Below are 18,172 nucleotides of genomic sequence, written 5' to 3' on the forward strand. Positions count from 1 at the left end.
TTGTTCGGTGTTGCGCAACGGGGGTCGTGGAGAGGAGGTGACGCAAGGGTATCAATAATTGAGGAAAGCAAAGAAGGAAAGCAAGGTCAAGTCCAATGGGCACGGGGTCCAAAAAGTTTATAGGCTCCCCGGATCGGAGCAGCGAGGTCCCTTTGGACAAAAGCAGCGTGCTCGGCTTTCTCAATGACTCGGCCCCTCCGGAGACGGCGGCGGCGCTGTGAGTGGCCGCGTACCGAAGCTGCTTTGGGCCTGCAGCGGGCTGCCGTGGGTAGCCTTAGCCTGTAGCCTGTAGTCTGTAGCCTGTAGCCTGTAGGGCACTGCGGGCGCTAGAAGCTAATGGAAGTCTGGCACGTGTCAGCCGCAGACGGACGGTGTGTTGGTCGTAGGTCGCCAGTGGGTTGAAATGAGGTTAAATGCCAATGGAGATGCAAGGCTGAGGAGGGTTTGCTAAGAAAAAGCCGTCTTTTAGAGTCGCGCACATCAGTTGGTTATGCAGGTGCGAAGATGTACTGGGTAGATACCTATCTATGTAATTCTCGTTGCACGCAAGGACACTTGCTGTGTGCACCTGGGCCTAATTGGTAGGCAGAGCCTCTGACAAACACGCCAAATTCATGAGATGCGCACGTATCTACACATTACTTCTTCCGAGTATTATGCATTACAACAAATTATTTGTCAATTTCCACCGCTGTTGACGCAGCATTTGCTCATCCATCGAGCTTGGTAATGAATTGTCAGCAGGCGGCGCTACAGCCTAGTCACGTTGTAACTTGTACCACCAACGGCCGGCTCCCAGCTTCCCCAGCCGAGGCGGACCCTCTCCAAAAAAAGTTGCCGCGGCCCGCACCTGTACAGCAACAACCATCTCATCACGGCCGCCGACTCGGTCGCCTGACTTTGTTACTGCATTCACTTAAACCAAACTAATATCGCTAGATTCGGCCTTCTCTTCCGTCACCCTCGCATGATTCATACAATAAAGCAATCCGCTCAGCGGCTACTGCCCTTCGAATGGAGTACTACTCCCGTCAGCAGGCACGACATCCGACACACATCACCGTAGAGTATCATTTCCATATTTACATGTCTAGAATTACTGTAGCCATTTTGCAGCTGCCTAGACCGGCCTGGTCGTTTATTTCTGGCTGCTCGTCATCAACGCCGGCCATCACACCTGAGCCATTCGGAGCTCTCCCGATATTGTGGGGAAACGCCAATCGAAAAAAAGCTGGCCCGATTCGCAGAGCCTCTACCATGGCGACAACCTTGCATGTCTACGACTCTTCGCGCCGCTCTCCGTAACCAATTCCTCTTGCACAGTTGACTGCGCGTCTATCAGAGCACCATGCCGCGTACACCTCTCCGACAACCGGCCGCTCGCCTCGGACGATGCCTGTGTACAACCACTCGATCACAGCCCCGAAGCGTCTCGACACAGCTACCAGCATCCTCACAAGGTCGTCTACCCACGCAGCAACGCCGTTGGCATAGCGAGTTCTCATCAGTCAATCCGAACGAGGTGGAGCACTTCAATGCCCTCGCCGCCGACTGGTGGTCGCCGCACGGCTCGTCACGACTGCTGCACCTCATGAACCCCCTACGTCACGACTTTATCCGCGCCTGCCTGGCCAGGGACGACATCGCTAGCAACGCACAGCCAACGAAGCTTCGATACCTCGATATTGGCTGCGGCGGCGGCATCTTTGCCGAGAGCGCTGCCCGCCTACCCACCACCGCGCACGTCACCGCCATTGATCCGACGCCATCTGTCCTGGCCGTCGCGCAAGCTCACGCGAAGCGCGACCCGGCCCTGCGCGGCAAGCTCGACTACCAGCTGACGTCGATTGAGAAGCTCGCCGTCCCCGAGAAACCATACGATATTGTCTCGCTGTTTGAGGTGATTGAGCACATTGACGATCCAGGCGCGTTCCTCGACCGCGTACGGCCGTTTGTGCGACCCGGGGGCTGGCTCGTCATGAGCACCATTGCGCGCACATGGATGAGCTGGTTCACGACGAATCTCGTCGCCGAGGATCTCTTACGTATTGTACCTCCTGGCACGCACGACTGGAACAAGTATATCAACGAGGAGGAGCTGCGGGGCTTCTTTGCGGGCAAGGGCTGGAACAGCCCCAAGGTCATGGGCGTCGTCTACGTGCCAGGCTTGGGGTGGAAAGAGGTCCAAGGAAGCGAAAAGGTGGGCAACTACTTTTTTGCCGTGAGACGAGACGAGTAACGGGGTCCTGCGGCTGAAGAATATAGCCAACAGAGCAGAGAAGGCAGTCTGTCGGAGTGTGTCTCGTACTGTACCACTACCCATATGTACAATAGTAACGTTGCGGAAAAGCATGGCGCGGAATACCAGAATAGAATCTGATTGACATCCCATTTTCCCTCGTTCTATATGCGTAAACTGTCTTTACCTTAGTAGGCACGGCTAGGCACCAAGGAAGTCGAGCACTCGGCCGGAGAAGTATCATTGCCGATCCTTCTTCCCCTCTTTCGCTGTCTGGGGAATCACGTCAACGAACGGCACTACTGCAAACAAGAAGTCAAATTTTAAGCAAAAGCCCGAGCTCGAATGCTGCACTCCATTCGTGGCGTTATTAGAGTTGTCGACGGCGAGGGGAAATGCGGTGCTGCTGAGCGCATTGTGTGCATAAGAGACCAGCGGGCTGGGAGGTGAAACTCGAGCAAGGGGGATCAGTCAGATGCTGAGGCGATCATTGCCGTGCTTGGGCGGGCTCAAGGGAAGTAACTACTTAGTACTGGTAAGTGCCAGCTGAGACTGGTCAGAGGCGGCAGGGCGCACAAAGACGCATGTCTAAGATGGCTGCTCAGATCTGTCCTCTATTTTTTCTCCCATTGATTTTTCAACTTGAGATTGGGACGTGGAAACCAAACCGGCGAATCGATTTCCACATGATAATGACGAGCTGGCAGAAAGGCTGTGGAACAAACGGCAATAACAGGGCCTTTAATAATAGCAGATGCTGACAGCGCCGGAACGATGGACAATGCCACCTGTCGATGCGCGCTGCAGCCGCTAAAAAAATAGGCTCGCCCTTCCCCCCGCAGGCAACGGCCACGGTGGGCGCAGCATGTGCCGGCCCGCCTGCGCCGTTTGCTCCAGGCACAAACGACAGGGAAGCCAAGGCACTAACGTTAACTCACTCTCCTCTCCCTCCCTCCCTCCCATCATCCCAAAATAAAGAAAGCCACACAAGGTCGGCTTCGTCAGCTCCCCAGCTCCCACCATCCTGCCTCTTCATTTTCTTCCTATTCACTTTGCAGCGCCGACACGTTCGCTTTTATCGCTTCAATTCGTGCATAGTTTACCTCGGATCTTACCTCTGGTCATTCGCTTTCATTTCCCGTCCTCTGGCTTATTTCTAGCCCTTCAGTCTGTCACGGATGCCATTCTCTTGATTGGTCGTTTCACCTCTAGCCTGCGCTGGGTTTGACCAGCTGCTACGCAACAGCGCCCACGGCAGCTCATCTTGCTTGCCGCCTGCATCGGCGACGCGTCCTTTATTTATTTCTTCCCGAACAGCACAATCCACAGCCTCTCATTCGACACCTTTTCTTTCTTTAAAGCTACGCAAGCTTTGCCTGCCATGGTGGCGCTTCTCTCCGGCCTGCTGCTTCTCGCCGCCGCCGCCAGCGCCCAGTTCGTCCACCAGGAATATCACAGTCGCAACTTTACTATTGTCAAGTCGCCCGCCAATCGCAACGTCACCGTCGCGTACAAGGAACCCAATGGCGCCTGCAAGACGGCGTTCTCATCACAGAAGCAGTATACCGGCTGGGTTACTGTGCCCGGCGACTATCCCACCAACCTTTTCTTTTGGTTTGTCGAGGCACGTGAGAAGACGGACAAGCTCACCATCTGGCTCAATGGAGGCCCGGGCTCCAGCTCCATGTACGGTTTCTTCACAGGCAATGGCCCCTGTGCCGTCGTCGAAAAGGGCCTTAATACATACGACACAGTTGCCAGAGACTGGGGTTGGGACCGCGGCTCCAATATGATCTTCATTGACCAGCCCAACCAAGTTGGCTTTTCATACGATGTTCCTTTGAACGGCACCATGCTCTTTCCTAACGGCAGCGTCGTCCTTCCGCCATTAGCTGATGAAAGTACAAAGAACCCATGGTCCATCACCAACGGCACCTTTACCTCCGGCAATTCAAATTCCACAGCCAACACCACCGAAAAGGCCGCTTTTGCTGTATGGCACCTGCTTCAGGGCTTCCTCGGCACATTTCCCCAATATCTGCCACCGCGACCCCAGCCTGTGTCTATTAACCTGTTTGCGGAAAGCTATGGTGGTCGCTACGGCCCCATATTTGCCGATATCTGGGAGCAACAGAACCAGATTCTCCAACTCACACCCGCAAGCACGAATTCGACACGGCAGGTCCATATGACCTCGCTTGGCATTGTCAATGGTTGCGTTGACCAAGAGATCCAGCAGGCTTTGTCTCCCAAGTTCGCCACCGCCAATACATATGGCTTCAAGGCTTACAGCGATGAGGAGGCCAAGTTTTACACTGACAAGTTCAGCGCCAGTGGCGGATGCGCCGAGAGACTGAGACGGTGCGCCAGCCTTGCTGGGTCTTTTGACAGCAATGGCACTGGTACCGCTGACGGCGTCAATCAGTCTTGCCAAAGAGCTAATGCTGTATGCAATGATGTCGACAGCCCTTATTACGCCGCCGGAAGAAGTGTCTACGACCTCTCTGCGCCCATCACAGATCCTTTTCCGTCGTATGGATTCGTCGACTACCTTAACCAAGGCTCTGTTCTCTCCGCCATTGGCTCGCCAGTCAACTATACCATGAACAGTAATGCAGTCTACTTTGCTTTTGATGCGACTGGAGACCTTTCGAGAGGTCAGACTATACCCCGCATAGCAAAGCTGCTTAACAGCGGAGTCCGCATCGGCTTCATCTACGGTGATCGAGACTATATATGCCATTGGTTCGGCGGTGAGGCCATCTCGCTCGAAGTCGCCAAACAAGCTGGTGGCCAATACGTCACTCAGTTTCCCGCAGCAGGGTATTCGCCCATTATTGTCAACAGCTCATACATTGGCGGCGAAGTTCGTCAATTTGGCAACTTGTCATTCAGTCGCGTCTTCCAATCTGGACATTCGGTGGCCTCGTACCAGCCTGAGACGGCATTTCAAATTTTCAATCGCGTCATGACTGGCACCTCGGTCTCAACTGGCCAGGCCGTCGACGTCAACACGTATAGTACCTCTGGCCCAGGCAACTCGACCACCACGGGCAAGCTACCCCGGATGCCGGATACTGTCTGCTTCATACGCGCTTTCCAAGATACATGTGACAAGGATGCGCAACAGCTAGCTGCCAGCGGTAATGGCGTCGTCATTAATGGCATCCTCTACAGCTCATCGGCGGACTGGCCGCTCATGACCAAGACTACAACCCCGACCAAGACTGCCACCACCAAGACGTCAAGCGCAACGCTGACTGGGGCGTACACAGCTACAGAGACGCCCAAAAATGCGGCTGGCAAAGCAAATCCCCCACTAGCCTTTCATATTACCGTCATACTGGGCGCTGCTCTGTTGCCAGTCATGGATTGGATATAAAAGTATGGTTTGCATATATTTTGAACCTTTTTTCTGCGACAGGCGACCTGATTTTAGACCATGTTGAAAGAAGCCAGACTTTCTGTACGAAATTTGTATATACATGTACACATTCAAGTCTGACGCATTGTCCGGTACACAAGACGGCTGATATAAAGCATAGAGGCATGTTCTCATAGAGCGATGACGAATACAACTCATTTCAATCCATTCATCCAGTCCTCCATTTGACATTCACCATTCATTAAGTGCGGAGATCCGTACCTGTTCCCTTGCATACACTGACATTTTAGGCCATGGACTGGTTGTACCGCGGTGCCTCCTCCTGCATCGGCTCGCCCTCCATCACCAGGTCATCCTCAGCCTCGTCCTCGATGCCCGTCTTCTTGTACACGACCATGGCGCCAAACAAGTCACCTGAGACGTTGAGCGCGGTGCGGAAGCGGTCGAGTAGCCAGTCAATGGCAAAGACGACGCCCATCATGCCCGTGACGGGCACGCCGACGAGCCCGGCAATCATGATGGAGAGCGCGAGCGACGACGACGGGATGGGCGTGGTGCCAATGGACGAGAGCGTCGCGGCGGCGGTGATGATGACGTAGTCGATGGCGCTCAGCGTCATGCCCTGCGTGCGCGCGAGGAAGACGACGACAATGGGAAAGTAAATGGCGGTTCTGGCGCGCGTGTGTCAGTATACTACAGATCTGAAAGCTGCTGCGTTTGATGGGCTGGGGGGGTTGGAACATACCCGTCCATGTTGATGAGGCAGCCAAGAGGCACGCTAAAGGAGCGCACCGTCTTGGAGATGCCGCGGTCGCGCGCGCAGTCGAGCGAGATGGACAGCGTGGCGGCCGACGACGCCGAGCCCCAGGCGGTGATCCACGCACGCGAGTTCTTGAGCCAGTACACGTACGGGTTCATGCGCGTGAGGGCGAAGAAGATGAGGGGCACGGCGACGAAGAGGTGGATAGCCATGCTGGAGAGGGTGCTGGCGATGAGGACGCCGAGGTTGCGGCCCATCGTGGCCGGGTCGAGCTTGAGGATGTTGGACAGGATGAGGGAGAAGACGCCAAAGGCGGAGCACTGGATAATGAAGGTGACGACAATGGTGACCATGCGCTCGACCTCGCGGGCGGCGCGCAGGATCGATGAGGACTCGTCCTCGATGAGGTACCCGACGACGATGGAGACGACGAGCACGGAGAGCAGCTGGTTGTTGGCGACGGCGTAGGCAATGTTGTCGGGGATGAAGGACTGGAACATTTGCTGGACGACGCCCTCGAGCGGCGGCGTGGTCTCCTGCGAGGCGGCGTAGGTGCTGTCCGGGTCGTAGACGCGCGCGTCGGCGGGCGCCTCGGTGAACATAGGGCTCCACACGAGCGCTGTCATGAGGCACGAGACGGCAATGGCGAGGAGCGTCGTCGCGAGGTAGTAGCCGATGGTCCAGGAGGCCAGCGCGCGACCGCCGCGGGAGATGACGCGGAGCTTGTACACGGCGAGGATCATGGCCGAGACGATGAGCGGAATCACTGCAAACGTGGCGTGTCAGCCGGGAGGGGTTTCGAGAGTCAATTTCATGGCAGTTCCATCGTTTGTTTTCTTCATTCATGGATGCTTCTTACCAATGGCCTTTAGAGAACGCAGCCACAAGTCGCCGGGAATGTTGAGGTACACGGGGGCTTCTTTGGGAATCTCGTCGACGAGCATCGACACGGGCAGGCCGATGGCGAGGGCCAGCAGCGCGGCCAGGATGATTTGCGGCGCGGAGCCCCAGACGAGAAAGGTGTGCCACCATGGCTTCTTGGTCTCTTCCACGGAGGTGGCATTCTGAGTCTCTGAGGAGACGACGGGCTCAACGCCATTGAAGTCGGCAGCCGTCTTTTCGGCCATGGCTTATGTCTACTGGCGAGACTCTTTTTTGCTTCTACTGGTGGGGGTGACGGGCTGCCAAGTAAGAGCAAGAGAGAAAAAACAGTTCGAGGGGCATTTCTTTCAGAAACTGGGGGAAACAAGGGCTTATGAACCCCAAGAAACGGCCAAGACTTGACGAAGAGCCTGGGCCCCCGTGGGGTCACGGAGGAGACCTAACCCGTCTGATGGTTATCATTGTCTAATCTGTGGAGTTGAGACAAACTCCCCATCTTCAATAGGTATGGATGAGGCAGCATGGGACCGGCATTTTCTTTGCCCAGAGTTCCTCGCGCATGCCAAGGCGCCGCCGCCGAGCGCGGGCGGATACCAACATGGTCGCAAATCTCGCACAGCCTGGCTCTGCGCGTACGGCTAGCTGTTAGGCTTGTCTATCTCTATAGAACGAAACAATCTCTGCGCTGGTTTGGGGGTTTGCTCAAGCCAACTTGGCCTCAGTGCTTGGATACGGGCTCCGGAGAGCAGGTGTTTATGGTGCTGAGAGGCAATGCTGGCTACCCTTTGTCACACTTGGCAAGTGGCTTGCCAATGGAGACGAAACCTCTTGGGAGATGCGCTATAAGCCCTCAGCTACATGGCAACAATTTTGAGTGTACTTGACCTGCATTGGCCGTCTTGTGGTTTTCATTTCGGCTGCCTTCATGTTGAATGCGCTGTCCGGGGTCGCATGGTGAGAGAGGCAACCCAGTCGCGGCTGCGTGGCACCTTGGTCCACCAAAACACTGTAGATGATCTCCCAGCTCAACATCAACGGCATTCAACTGGCAGCCCTACGAAGAAGAAAATTCTTGCTGGGGAGGCCGTGAAGGCAGGGGGTGCGGCTGTTGCGACTGTGTCCCCTGCCTACCTATCAACAGCGGAAAGGCTCGGACCTTGTTCGTTTTACTGATAGTATGAGGAGAGCCGTCTCTAGGCGAGCTGGGGCAAACACCAGTCTGCCAGCGCTACTATCTGGGCAGAGGAGCGCCACAACTTGGCAATTCTTTTGCAGGTTGCGTCGCCCAGCCAAGGATACTGGCTCGGGATGATGCTGGGCGGTCGTGTGCTGTGGGTCGCGAATCCCCTGCTGTCATGGGCAAATTGCTTATTGGATATGCTCCAATGCGCTAAAGCCAAATTAGAAGAAGAGGTGGAAGCATTTGGCATCTTGGCCGAATAAAGTTTATCTGGACGGCGAAGGCGCTAGCAGAGCGTTAGGCAGGGGTTGGCGGCGGGCTGCTGCCGTCTTGCGGGAAACCTGGCTGAAGGCTGAAATGCACTGCGAGTTTATTTATTAAAGACGTCGCTATTCGGCATCGTTTGATAACCTTGTTGGAGAGAGCTTGTGGTAGTTTTAGTGTTTCTTACTCTTGTAGAAATAGTATCGCGACGCTGGGGTCGCATCGGCCCGAGTCAGTCGGCCGCAAACGTCGTTGCGAGTAGGCGAGGGGTTGCATAACTCTCCTGCAAAACTTTCCGCTGCATATGATGTTACAATCTCACGTTGGCTCCACGTCAGTACCGGAGCCGCGGTATAGTATCATTGATAACGAACTGGTAGCTCGTCAGGCCTACTGTACGTGGTCACGCGGCCAAGGATTGCAGACAATAGTGGACAGGCACGTGATCTGGGGGAATTTCTGCCTGAGTAGAAATTGCGTTTGCATGCCGCCGCCAGAATGTGCGAGAAACGCGTGTTATTCGCTCTCTGTCTTCCTTGTGGCTGCATCAATTAATTTGCATGCAGACACGGCCAATCCTACGCACAAATCTCGCACAGGGATCTACAGCTCCACCCGCCGTTCGTCTGGTAGCATTCAAGCATTCGAAGAACATGGCTCGCTATTTCGGGCGTTTTAGCGCAAAAATGTCGCACAGGCATAGGCCAGATCGGACAGCACCTCGCCACCAGATCTCCAGATGCTTGTACCACTAGCAACAATGCCGTGCAGCAGCCCATCAGCACGCACGGTAAAAGGTGCTTTCAAAAAGTATTTGGCAGCATTCAGATTATAAATCGTACAAAATGACATTAGCTTCGCGATGCATACTTCCGATAGCCACCGCTCGCCTGCAGAGAGGCTTGCCTGCACGCCAGGTACTTGCGATATTTGTGCGGATTTTAGCGTCGTTTGCCATCGACCGCCATATTACCGCACCACCACCGCCTTAACAAGTCATCGAACAATTAATATAAAACTCTGACATGGCAGCTACGTCTCATGGACTCTGGTATCATTCATCGATTTCTTGTGTCTCATCCAAGCGCCAGCACCTGCCAATTCTTCCATTCCAACCCCACAGTCTCGAGTCCCGCCTCTCTGTTTTCACGTTGCATTCCAAACCACCGCAGCATCGCTATCGTACGATCCTACCTAGGGCCACTGTGCCTCCAGCAAACATCTCACCCGTAGCAAACGTGGTGTTCGTCAAACATGGCGCCGTCTCAAACCGCCCTGACGTCTTACCTCTTGGGCAATCTGCATTGCCCATCATGCGTCGCTGCCATTCGCAGCCTGCTAGCCGAAGCTTATGGCGACCAGATAAAATGGGTGTCACCGAACCTAGTCACCTCTGTCGTTACCGTCGAGCATCAATCTACTATACCTGGCATTGTCCAAAGCATGGCCAAGACTCTGGAAGACGTTGGCTTTGATGTGTGCGCTGTCGATTCCTCTTGCGACAGCGCAGACGACAGTGTCACTGTCGTCGATCACGGCGAGGGCAACCTCATCGCCCCTCAAGAAGGAAGCGCATTTGACGTCTTCTCTTGGCTCTGGAAACCCAAAGCCTCTGCCTCCATAGACGCTGCCCGCGCCGCCCACCTCAAAAACTGCGAGTCCTGCCGAAACGGCGAGGATCACGATGCGCCCACGCGGGAACACTCACCCGCTCCGTCGCCCACTATACCTGCTGCTCTCGATGGCATCGTCACCTCGGATGTCGCATCTACAGGCCCCTGGCGAGCTACTCTTTCCGTCGGCGGAATGACTTGCGCCGTCTGCACCAACACCATTACCAGGGAGATGGAGAAGCTGCCGTGGGTTTCCAAAACCACCGTCAATCTCGTGGCAAACAGTGCCGTAGTCGATTTTATAGAACCTCATCGCGCTCAAGACATTGTTGAAGGCATCTCCGATTTGGGCTACGACGCCACTCTGGACAAGGTCCAGGATCTAGGCCAGGCCAGCAAGAACACCGACGCCCGCGAAGTTGAAATCAAGATTGACGGCATATTCTGCCCGCGGTGCCCTGACAGAGTCTACGCGACAATGAAAAACTTTGGCACTAAAAACGTGGAGGTTCTTAAGAAGCCTACCATCAATCGGCCATACCTCAAAGTGCGATATACCCCAGCATCTCCTACATTCACCGTCCGCCATATCCTCAAAGCCATCGAGGCCACAGATCCATCCCTGCAAGCCTCCATTTATCACCCTCCTACTCTTGAAGAGAGGTCTAGGGCCATTCGCGCAAAGCATCAGCGTGCTTTGCTCTGGCGCATGATCCTGGCTCTGATTCTTGCCGTGCCGAGCCTTGTCTTTGGCATTGTCTACATGAGCCTTGTTTCCGACTCGGATCCTACCAAACACTTTTTAATGAAACCATGGGTTTCTGGTCTCAATCGCATGGAGATCATTCTTTTTGCGCTTTCCACCCCCGTCTACTTTTTCGGTGCCGACATCTTCCACACTCGGGCTATAAAGGAGATCTGGACAATGTGGAAGAGCGGCAGCCGCACACCTATTGGTCAACGCTTTTACAAATTTGGCAGCATGAACCTGCTCATCTCTCTGGGGACAACTATTGCCTATTTCTCATCCATTGCGCAAATGATTGCAGCAGCCATCAATCATGATACCGATGTCCCAGCGGATCGTTTCTACTTTGACTCTGTCGTCTTCCTGACATTATTTCTGCTTGCTGGCCGATTGATTGAGGCTTATAGCAAGTCAAAGACTGGAAGCGCAGTCGAAGCCTTGGCAAAGCTGCGTCCTACCACTGCACTTCTCGTCGAGGGCACAGGAGGTGACGTCACGACGACAACGATTCCTCTGGATCAGCTGGAGCACGGCGACATCATCAGAGTTCCCCATGGCGCTTCACCGGCCGCTGATGGCATTATTCTCTCTGGTGAAAGCAATTTTGATGAGTCTAGTCTTACTGGTGAATCACGGCCTATCAAGAAGAACGTGGGTGACGAAGTCTTTGCTGGCACTGTCAACAAGGGGTCCGCAGTTACAATCCGTGCAACAGGCACATCTGGCAAATCTATGCTAGACCAGATTGTCGAAGTTGTTCGCGAAGGCCAGACGAAGCGAGCACCCGTGGAACAAATCGCCGATCTCATGACGTCTTACTTTGTGCCCGTGGTGACACTCATTGCGATAGTCACCTGGATTATCTGGATGGTATTGGTGGAGACGGGCAAGGTCTCCGGCGAGGAGACGAACACCTCCAGCGGACGCATAGCGTTTGCGTTCCAGTTTGCCATTGCAGTCTTTGTCGTCGCCTGTCCTTGCGGTCTCGGACTTGCTGCTCCTACTGCCATCTTTGTCGGCGGAGGCATCGCTGCCAACCATGGCATCCTCGTCAAAGGAGGTGGCGAAGCGTTTGAAAAGGCGAGCAGAATTGACTGCGTGGTCTTTGACAAGACTGGCACACTTACCGTTGGTGGTGAGCCTCAAATTACCGACTCATCGATGCTGCCCGAAGGGTCTATAGATGTCCCGGAAACCACTATTCTCTCTGGCCTGAAGGCTATCGAGCAGAGCAGCACTCATCCCATTGCCAAGGCAATTGTGGCATTTTGCGGCGCTGGGCGATCATCGGCTGAACTTGATGACATTGAGGAAGTCCCCGGAAAGGGAATGAAGGCTACCTTTAAATCTTCTGAGCTCAAAATCGCCGTCGGTAACGAAGCCCTCCTGAAAGACCTCGACGTTGTCATGTCCGACAGAGTCCTCTCGACGCTCAACACTTGGAAGACGGAAGCCAAGTCTGTCGCTCTCGTCGCCATACGGAAAGCCTCTACCTGGCGCCTCGGTGCCATCCTGGCCATTTCCGATCCCATCCGCAACGAGACTGTGCCAGTCGTCAGGGCCCTGCAGCAGCGCGGCACCCAAGTCTGGATGCTCTCAGGCGACAACCTGACGACCGCCAAGGCCGTCGCCCACCTCGTCGGCATCCCGGCCGACCACGTCCTCGCCGAGGTGCTGCCCTCGGAAAAGGCCGATAAGGTGCGGTATCTGCAGGCCTCGGCGGGCAGCCGCTCGTCGTCGTCGAGCGGCCGCGCCATGGTGGCCATGGTGGGCGACGGCATCAACGACTCGCCGGCGCTGACGACAGCCGACATTGGCATCGCGATTGGCTCGGGCAGCGACGTGGCCATTTCCAGCGCCGACTTTGTGCTCGCGAGCTCGCAGCTCACGGCCGTGCTCACGCTGCTGGACCTCAGCAAGGTCGTCTTTCGCCGCATCAAGATGAACTTTGGCTGGGCGCTCGTGTACAACATGGTGGCGCTGCCGATTGCCGCGGGCTGCCTGTACGCGATCCAGACGAGCTCCGGCACCCACGTCAAGCTGGACCCTGTGTGGGCGAGCTTGGCCATGGCGCTGTCGAGCCTGTCGGTCGTGCTGAGCAGTCTGAGCCTGCGCAGCGGCATTCCGTTTTTGGGGTTCCGAGCGAAGAAGATGGTTGTATAAGTGGTCAACACTTTGTATAGTAGGGGTTTTAACGAGTTTCTTTTTTTATGACTGTTGGCATTACCAGCGCTGTATAGCTATAACTCCATGAATTCATATTAGGTCCTCTCTCTTCAAAACTATTCCATCGTCATGAGGTCTTCGTATCAGTCTGTTGTGACCAAAATGACGCTGTGTAAACGGTAGGCTTACATGTCCAAACATATATGTCCATCCCGTTGCGTATCCATCAGACTATTGCCCACCTCTCCCATTTTCTGCGATGTGTACCATCCTTTATGATGTTCCACGGGCCAAAGGCACAACATCATGTACACGCCGCCCAAGTACCTCTCCGCCCCTTCAGGGCACAGAACCCCATCGCTAACCACACGCCGCCCTCCCACGTCTACATCAAACGCTAAATCACACCCGACCTTGATGAGAAGATGTGCAGACATTGCTTTGCAAAGCAGGTCCATACAGCCGCGGGAAATTTTTGCATAATGGGGGGTAAAGGAAAGCATGTGCGCATCATCATTGTTGGCGGGCTGCTGCTGCCCATTCGGAATAGCTGCATCAGCTGCCGTGGCCTAGGCGCCCACGTGCCCATCCCAGGTGTGTAGCACGCAGTTCACTAGCAGCAAGCTGCGGCTTGAGCCTAGCCCATCCCTTCTCCCGGTTCTGGAGAATGGCAGCCAACTTGGGCCAAATGTCCAAAGTAGCATTTTCGACGGATAACTATGCCATCCCATGATTCACGTGCAACGATCACGCTGAATGGCGTCTCTTGTCCGCCCCTTGTCATTTATTTCGCCATGTTTTATATACACCGTGACACATGAGGGAGATGTGCACACTTCTCATGTGAGTATGCTGCATTTCATAAATCATGAGCTACTAAAATGAAAATTCTTGTTCTGCTTCATGGCCATGTTCCAAGTTGGCCGGCAACATGGCACTATTCACATGTTTTGAAACTAGCAAACCCCACCCAGCCATCCAACTTACACAGCCCATATCGCGGGGTGGGCGATGTGACGGTGTCTCGCGCGCGCCGTTGCCTACCAGCTGCGCAGGCCTCTTGATCATTCTTTTTGCATGTGCAATCTACAACGTCGAAGGAAAAGTACCACAGCAGTGATAACTTCTTAGCGTTGGTGAGGCGGATAGTAGGAAACGCAGAAAGCGGGGAGTGAGGTGACCGTTGTACTACACGTACACCAAGTACGACGTTTGTATCGCTTCCAATCAGCCACTCTCTCCAAGTCTAGTTAGTGGGCATAGTACGTCTCAGCAGAATCAATCACTTAGATGAAATATTTGTAGAAAGCGGCTCAAGGCCATTGATTGAAAAATCTCCCATGTGAGATTAAGGAAAAGCTATGAAAAATCTACCTGAATGTCCTTCCACCAAGGCATCATTCCCTTTCCCCAAAACATAGGAAAAAGTGTTTCTTGTTCCCGCCATGTATTTCCGTTAACAGAACCATCAAGGCTGTCAGTCGTCAGATGCCGAGGCAGGGGCGGCCAATGAAGAATCGAAATGATAATGCTATAGTTTCGCCAAACTCCGCCTAAAAAAAAGTCCCTTTCCAAAAAGATGTTTCTGAAATCCAACCACGTGTTGAAGTTCGTATGCTCGTAAAAAAAGAAATGAGTAACACAGTCCGAGATTTTCTTTTTCGTGTCATAGGTGTAATTAGGCACGAGTGGATATATAAGTTATGCGGGCGCCTGTGCACGGGCGCATTAAGTGATCGAAGAAGAAAGCTCTCGGCAGAGGTCGTCGAGTCGGTGAGTCGGGGTAAAAAGGGCAGAGGCCATGAGAACCAGTCTAACAGCTCGCTGCAATAGAAATAGAATCCGAGGAAAGAAAACGCCATGCTTGTTTGTCGTCGCCTGGTCGGCAACGTATGGCTCTCGCCAAAGTCATAACCGGCCACGTCTTATTTGCTTCATCGCACGGTCACAGCACCGCCGAGCAAACGGCTCCACATGCCGCGGCGAAGACGCTTCTTGCCAACACCGTCCTGAATCTGCTGATAGTGGTCATTGGCAATTTCGTGCAGATGCAGCCTGCTGGCAGTAGGCTTGAGCGTGCGGGTCGAGGCGGTGATGGCGTCCTTCTCCATCGACAGCTCAACTGGTGAATCGTAGAGGCTGTCGTGGAGAGGTGCCTGATACACGAAAGGATCCTGCTCGGACTCCAGGGGTGTGGTGGAGCACGAGTGTTGTCTGCTCGAGGCTGAAGCGACCGACGAGGCGTATGAGCTGGCGGAGCTGCTGTAGGTGAGGCCAGGAGGAGTGATGGAGCCTGCGCGGGCAGCGGCCAGGCGGCTGTCAGGGCTAGCGTGTCGAGATCGAGACTGGCCACGAGATGAGGGAGGGCTCGGGTAGCGAATCGAGGCAGAGGCGGCAGCAGCGGCATAAAGCTCCTGCTGGCGACGCTTCTCTTCGCGGTGGCGCATGCGCTTGGCGTGGGCGTGGGCGACCTTGTGGCGGATGGGCTCAAGGAAAAAGTCGAGCTCGCGGTAAAGGTCCTCCTCGACGATTCGAAGATCCCACTCGAGAAGGAAAAGCAGTTGCTTCTCCATCAGGTTGACCTCGGTGCGGTTGAAGCCAAAGGCGTACATGTCGGTGGTGATGTGAGTGTAGTTGGCCCAGTGCTTGTTCTTGGGAGAGGAGTCGTTGAGATACTTGGCGGCGAGGATGAGAGCAGCCAAGAAGATGCGGTGGGTGGTGCATCGGAGGCCACGAGCCATGGGCTGGAGCTTGGACTTGAGGCGGGTGAGGTAGACGAGAGTGGACATGAGCGTCGGGACCTGGACGTTGGAGGAGACGACGAGCTGGGTGATGAACTCCTCGACGGTAGGCAGGCTGCCGTCGGCGGGCTTGATGGGATCCGACTCGGGGCTCTTGGGAGGCGTGGGAGGCAGATTCTGAGAAGCGGCGTCTGGTTGCGTGGGCATGAGTGATGAGTCGCAGCTGATGACGTTGTGGGCGGCTTCGGCAAGGTAGGTGATCATCTCGCGGCTGACAGGCTGGTAGACAAACTGCTCGAGAGCATGCTTGTTGAGCTCATCGATGTTGAGCATTCTCGATGATGATGAGGCCATGATGTGCGGTTGTGGAGGAGATGTAAGTATATGCGGATGGTAGCGGGTCCCCTGTGTGAGTGGTCAAGAGAGTGAATGAGGCGGTACCCAGATGTCGACCTAATAGATATACAAGAATAGGCTGGCGAAGAAATCTGGAGTGGGAGAGAGCGGCCGCGAGGCAGTATATAAATAATACGGCCTGAAGAAACAAGGGACGTATCAAGTATATGAATCAAGGAAGGAGTCTTGAAGAAGGGCGAAGGTTGAGAGAGGGAGGGGAAGGCGAGACTCTGGGGGGAGGGGAATTAAAAAGCCCGAGGAAATCTCGAAAGAAGTAAAAAAGGGAGGATGTGTGATCTCTTGCGGGTGAAAAAGCAAGACACGACGTGAAAGCGGGAACGAGTTCAAAGGAGCATGTGGCCACGGACTCGAGACACAGACAATCGACCAGGGCCTTGCTTGGTGCTTGGATGGTCTTGACTCTCTTTGGGGCGCTGCTTTCGGGAGGGCGGGCGTGCAGGACAGAACGGTCAGGTCAGGTACTGGTGGTAGCGGCGCAGCGCAGCAGGGTCTGCCGGTAGGTAGGTATGGTAGGCTGTAGCGGTGGGCTAGCGAGTGGGCTAGCGGGCGGTTTTAGCGATGGTGGTGCCTGGCAATGGACCGGCCGGTAGTGGGTTCCAGGGGGTGGATCGCCTGAAGGGGAGGGGGGAGAGGGGCACTTGGGGGGGCGCCGCGCGGTGGAGGGGCGTGAGCTGTTGGTGGCGTCAGCGGGTGACGTTTGGCAGGCCTGCAAAAGAAACGAGTTGGTAGGTACAGCGCCAGGAGGTCACTGCAGGGCGAAATGCTGTGCCTGAGTCAAAGATACAACGGAAATCGCCTAGTCTGCCACACAAGTTGCAAGTAGCTGCGGGGGCGGGCGGGCTGGCCGACAGGGATTCAGACGGACAAGGGGTGTGGGCAGAGGATAGAGTTTGTACCAGCGACGCCAGTTGGAGTGTCGAGTGTGGTGAACGACTCGCCGGATTCGCCAAGCGTATATCGGAGCTGAATAGCGAACTGGATATATCTCAGGATGATGATGCCGTCTGCAAAGATGAAATTCGCAAGGCAGTGCAGCGCAGGGTTGTCGTAGTGGCCGAAGAGGATATTGGGGATCCGCGGAATGAGCGTTTTCCGTTCAACTGTTCTCGTAATGAGGTCGAAATGCAAAAGCAAGTCAAGGGCACGCTCAGACGAGAGTGGTGTATCGGTGGTTGTTGGTGGTGTCGCCTAGTGCAAGGGCGAAAAAGCAAAAGGGAGAGCGATCCGAGGGTCTGTTGCTGGAGTGTCCTGTTCCGGCGTGTTTGAACAAATTCTGGGATCAGAAAAGGGACAAAGAATTTCAGGAAGAGAAAAATATCGCGCTCTTTGGCTTGACTTTTTTTTTCCTTGATGAAAGCTCAAAAGAACGATGCAAACAAGAGCAGTGGTGATGCGCTGTCGTGTCCTCGAGATGTCTGGTGAATGTAGTGTGGGGTCGTGTACCGAGCGAGCGGGATGCGTTGCTTGCTAGTCAGGGTCGGCGTGGCGTAATTGCTTTTTAGGCCTTTCAAACTTTCTTTTCGTCCGTAGTAATAAGCTGAAGCTGCTGCTAGCAAGGAACCGAAATCAAGCGAGCTGGATAGCGTAGGATTTTGGTAGAGGCAGAAGAAAAGAACGGTCGTTGAACGGGTCCAAGAAGCGAAAGTGGCCGTTGTTTGCTTTGTTGGGCTCGAGGGTCCAAGAATACAATGCAGCAAAGGAAGGAAGCTGTTGTTTTCTGATGTTTGTGATGGAGATGATGAAAACCAAAAGAACGAACAAGAGTCGTGATATATAT

General features: G+C 54.6%; 5 protein-coding genes across 6 annotated transcripts; 3 read left to right on the forward strand and 2 right to left on the reverse strand.

Annotated features, from left to right (window-relative positions):
* Nucleotides 1–1,348: 1,348 nt before the first annotated feature.
* On the forward strand, nt 1,349–2,239 carry LMH87_011360 (uncharacterized protein; the record flags this gene model as incomplete). Its single annotated transcript, XM_056200489.1, has 1 exon — nt 1,349–2,239. The coding sequence occupies one exon, from the start codon at nt 1,349–1,351 to the stop codon at nt 2,237–2,239; it is 891 nt and encodes a 296-aa protein (XP_056052332.1).
* Nucleotides 2,240–3,620: 1,381 nt separating this feature from the next.
* Nucleotides 3,621–5,621, forward strand: LMH87_011361 (uncharacterized protein; the record flags this gene model as incomplete). The annotated part of the gene is made up of 1 exon (XM_056200490.1): nt 3,621–5,621. One exon carries the CDS (start codon nt 3,621–3,623, stop codon nt 5,619–5,621), a length of 2,001 nt encoding a protein of 666 aa, XP_056052333.1.
* Nucleotides 5,622–5,910: 289 nt separating this feature from the next.
* LMH87_011362 (uncharacterized protein) lies at nt 5,911–7,511 on the reverse strand (the record flags this gene model as incomplete). The annotated part of the gene is made up of 3 exons (XM_056200491.1): nt 5,911–6,295; nt 6,370–7,150; nt 7,244–7,511. 3 exons carry the CDS (start codon nt 7,509–7,511, stop codon nt 5,911–5,913), a joined length of 1,434 nt encoding a protein of 477 aa, XP_056052334.1.
* A 2,453-nt stretch (nt 7,512–9,964) lies between these two features.
* On the forward strand, nt 9,965–13,234 carry LMH87_011363 (uncharacterized protein; the record flags this gene model as incomplete). 2 transcript variants are annotated; one of them, XM_056200492.1, is made up of 1 exon in its annotated part: nt 9,965–13,234. In XM_056200492.1, one exon carries the CDS (start codon nt 9,965–9,967, stop codon nt 13,232–13,234), a length of 3,270 nt encoding a protein of 1,089 aa, XP_056052335.1. The 2 variants fall into 2 exon arrangements, with proteins under 2 accessions (XP_056052335.1, XP_056052336.1); XM_056200493.1 differs by having other exon boundaries at nt 10,517–13,234.
* A 1,937-nt stretch (nt 13,235–15,171) lies between these two features.
* LMH87_011364 (uncharacterized protein) lies at nt 15,172–16,332 on the reverse strand (the record flags this gene model as incomplete). The annotated part of the gene is made up of 1 exon (XM_056200494.1): nt 15,172–16,332. One exon carries the CDS (start codon nt 16,330–16,332, stop codon nt 15,172–15,174), a length of 1,161 nt encoding a protein of 386 aa, XP_056052337.1.
* Between the last annotated feature and the right edge of the window lie 1,840 nt (nt 16,333–18,172).

This window comes from Akanthomyces muscarius, chromosome 4 (genome assembly GCF_028009165.1).
Source record: "Akanthomyces muscarius strain Ve6 chromosome 4, whole genome shotgun sequence".
Taxonomy (NCBI): Eukaryota; Fungi; Ascomycota; class Sordariomycetes; order Hypocreales; family Cordycipitaceae; genus Akanthomyces; species Akanthomyces muscarius.